The sequence below is a fragment of the Hydra vulgaris genome, chromosome 11 (genome assembly GCF_038396675.1).
Source record: "Hydra vulgaris chromosome 11, alternate assembly HydraT2T_AEP".
NCBI lineage: Eukaryota > Metazoa > Cnidaria > Hydrozoa > Anthoathecata > Hydridae > Hydra > Hydra vulgaris.
In genome coordinates, this window is record NC_088930.1 from 31,689,490 (window position 1) to 31,693,036 (window position 3,547).

At 29.0% G+C, this 3,547-nt stretch overlaps 1 protein-coding gene across 1 annotated transcript; it reads right to left on the bottom strand.

Moving 5' to 3' along the window:
* Window positions 1–334: 334 nt before the first annotated feature.
* LOC105845234 (extracellular calcium-sensing receptor) lies at window positions 335–3,028 on the bottom strand. The gene has a single exon (XM_065810774.1). It carries the CDS (start codon window positions 2,940–2,942, stop codon window positions 438–440), a length of 2,505 nt encoding a protein of 834 aa, XP_065666846.1. The 5' UTR covers window positions 2,943–3,028; the 3' UTR covers window positions 335–437.
* Window positions 3,029–3,547: the final 519 nt, after the last annotated feature.

The following is a 3,547-nucleotide window of genomic DNA, read 5'->3' on the forward strand; positions in this document are numbered from 1 at the left end:
AAAAAAGAATATCTGAAATTTTGCATTATTTTGGTTTCAGGATATTTCCTGTTTCGGCCGAACACTAATCACGGTTTATAAAATTTTTTTTTTCATACGCTCAATAAATTAGGCAAAAAAACTCGAGTATCAATTCTGAAATCATAGCTGATAAAGGCTTTACCTGTTACGATTTAACGATATTTACTTAACGTATTTTGAACAATTTTGATATAAAGCTTGTGTCTTAAAATTGCTTAAAAACATCAAGATTCTACACACTCCTCTGGATTTAAAATTTTTTTTTACGGGAAACTTGCTGGTTTTTTTTGCTTGATTTTTGTAAAGAAAATGCTTTTAAAATAAGTGCTTTATAATAATATTTGTTACATTTTTTTAAATCAAAAACAAGAAGAATAAATATCTACTAGAAATTTTTTTTTCAGTTTAAAAATTAGTTAACGAAGCTTTGCAGAACATTCAGGGTGTATTTTATTACGATTTCTGTTAAAGCCTGTCCGACTGTTCGAATTCGGTTCAAACAAAATAATTTTTATTTTAGACATGTAGGAAGTAATTAAAAGAAGAAAGTTGGAAATGTTAATAACTGTGTAAAGCATTGTTTTGTAATTGTTTGCGTCATTTAAACTAAATCCCAACGGTACAGCCAGTATTTTTATTAATACGGAAGAAAACGTTCCAACTGCTATAAATCTTGTGTCGTCATATTTTAATGGCAGATTTCTACCTTTGAACAACTCAATGGCACAAAAAACCATTAATATAAGAATACAGCAAACATGTACCAATATGTTAGTTTCTGATTTACAAAACTCATTTATAGTGAGCGCATTTTCATCGGTTATCAAATCTATGTTTATTGGTTTAATTGCCTCAATGGTCAACATTACTGAAACATATAACAAGTTTGCTACTAAAAATGTTATAAATTCTTTAAACCTTATTCGCTGCATATCCTTTTTTCTCAACTTATGTAAAGTACCAAACACGGCTACCAGACGTTTTACTTTGAGCCACGTGACGTTAATAATTAAAAAGTATAAAAGTCCACTTACATGCATAGTAAAAAAACACTTTATGTTTGAACCTTTTCCAATTGCTAAAAATGTTATGTTAAACAATAAAAAATGCAATGTCATCTGCGTGATAGATAGCCAATAGTTTGATGCTTTAACTATTGGTGTATTTCTTTTTATAATGAATGTCAACATAAAAACAATCGTTACTGTTACACCTGATATAAAAAATGAAAATGTTACAAATAAATAATTGGTATTGCTATAAAAGCTCCAGTAAATCTGATTTAATTTGACGCACTTTGTTCTGTTAGGGTTACTAATGTATAACTCTTCTTCCATGCATTTAACACATGTATTTTGACCATAGGTACTTTTGACTTGGTTTTTAGGACAAAAAGCGCACGCCCAGCAACACATTAATTCTTTATGAAATACTCCTTGATGGCCTGGAGGACATACTTGAGAACAAGCTGAGGTAATCTGAAAAGAATTAAAAATGGAACTGTTTATTATTTTAAAGCCTTTGTTTGATGTCCATGAAGCTGTAAGTTCAAACTTAGAGTTTGTTACAACAAAAAGATCATAACTCGCCGTCACTGGATTTTGATTTTCATCAAACTGAAATATATCATTGTTTTTATAAGGAAAACTTATGTTTTTCACTATATTATTAAAATCGTTTCGGTTATAAATTAAATCATTGCACGATGAAATGTTGGACGATACATTATTGCATTGGGTTTTAGTGTAATTAATAAAAGCGTTTATCAAAACGTTTGCTGAAGTCTGAAGATAACCAACACGTCTGTAGTCAAATAAGTTTTGAATATTACTGACAGTAAGCTTGCTTTTAAGTTCATCTATTCCATTTTGTTGAAACAGCATCTTGAGCCACGGAGTAGCATCATTATATGTAATACTTAAAAAATTTTGTTTAAAGTTCTGCTCTGTATAAGTATACGGATTAAGTATCATAATATTTCCTTCAAACGCTTTCATAAACTCGATTATCCAGTTATCTAAGCCAACACCTTCACTCAATATCCATACTTTTCCAAATATTTTGCGCTTTTTAGACTCGGTCAAAAGATATTTTAGCGATTCTATATATCCCCAATAAATAATTACTCTAACTCGAGGATCTGATTCAATATTTGAAAAAATTAAAGAATTTTGTTCACTTTCATTAGTAATTACATCTTGTGAATTTACGCAAATTTTAACTTCACTTAACTTTTGAACTAGTTGAAATGCACCAGATCTTCCATAGGAGTCATCAGAAGCAATAACAGATACATATGTCCAATTGAAATGCAACAAAAGATCTGAAAACAGCAAAGCTTGAAAACTGTCGGGAGGTACCGTACGATAAAAGTTTGGAAACATTTTTTTATCACTTAACTCATCACTTGTTGCAGAATAACTAATGATCGGAATGTCAGTAAACGAGAATGTTTGGTGAGCATATATGGCGTTTTCGGATGTTACCAATCCAACTAATCCTAAAGCTGTTGGTTCAAACTTATTTGACTTAAAAAAAATATTATTGTCGGCAATATTTGGAGATAACAATCTTTTGGTAGATGAAAGTATAATGTCTAACGTAGCATTCACTGTATAATCTAATTTGCTGTAGTCATCAATGTCGTAAATAGTATAGCCAATGAGACTTTTGTTAAATTGTCGATTTGCTTCATTAATTACATACTTTAAAGCTTCAGCTTGAGCAACTCCTCTTGCTCTAGCACCATTAGGATTGCAGGCTTGAATAGATAACATTGCATAAATTTTAAAGAGACCTTCTCCATCTAGCCTCCCATTTTGGCATTTTTGAGCAAACGCTTGATTTAAATGTAAAAATCTTGATAAAATGTTGTAAAAGCAAAATGCTGTTTTCAATGTTTTTAACACTATTTTTAACATTTAAAGAAATTGCCCGAAAATCTTTTAATCTTTTTTTTTTTAAAGTTAGGTCGAAGGTTGTGATTTATAGTAAAAATCACACAAAGAAGTCTTAATCAAATCAGTTTGTTTGCTTTTGAACAGCTGTTCTGTAATATCATAAATTCTCGCCATTCTTTTTACTTGCTAACTTTTTTTATACAAGTTTTATTATTTTGATAATTTATTCCTATTTTGTTCTCGTAATTTTACAGAAAACAATGCAACTATAAATTTGTTTTGTACATTGCTCGATTGTTGTTTTGTATATTGTTCAGTTGCAATTTTAATTTAATATTTTATAATATACTGTGATAGTTTTGTTAATTTTATCAAAACTATTTAAAAAAAATTCTTATGTTTGAAAGTAAAACTAGGTAACGAGGTTACTAGGCTACAAGTGTTTTGTTCAAGTCTTGAAACCAAAGTCTTGAATCAAAATACAAAAAAATACAAAATATATATATAATATACATTTTTGAAAATATGCATTTCTTATAAATATACATATATTTTATAAATATTGTACAACAATCGTTGCAAAATTAGATTTGTTGTTCACAAAATAAGTTTTGTGTACAAACATT

Coding starts and splice junctions, on each gene's coding strand:
- LOC105845234 (XM_065810774.1), bottom strand. CDS start 2,942: ATGTTAAAAATAGTGTTAAAAACATTGAAAACAGCATTTTGCTTTTAC.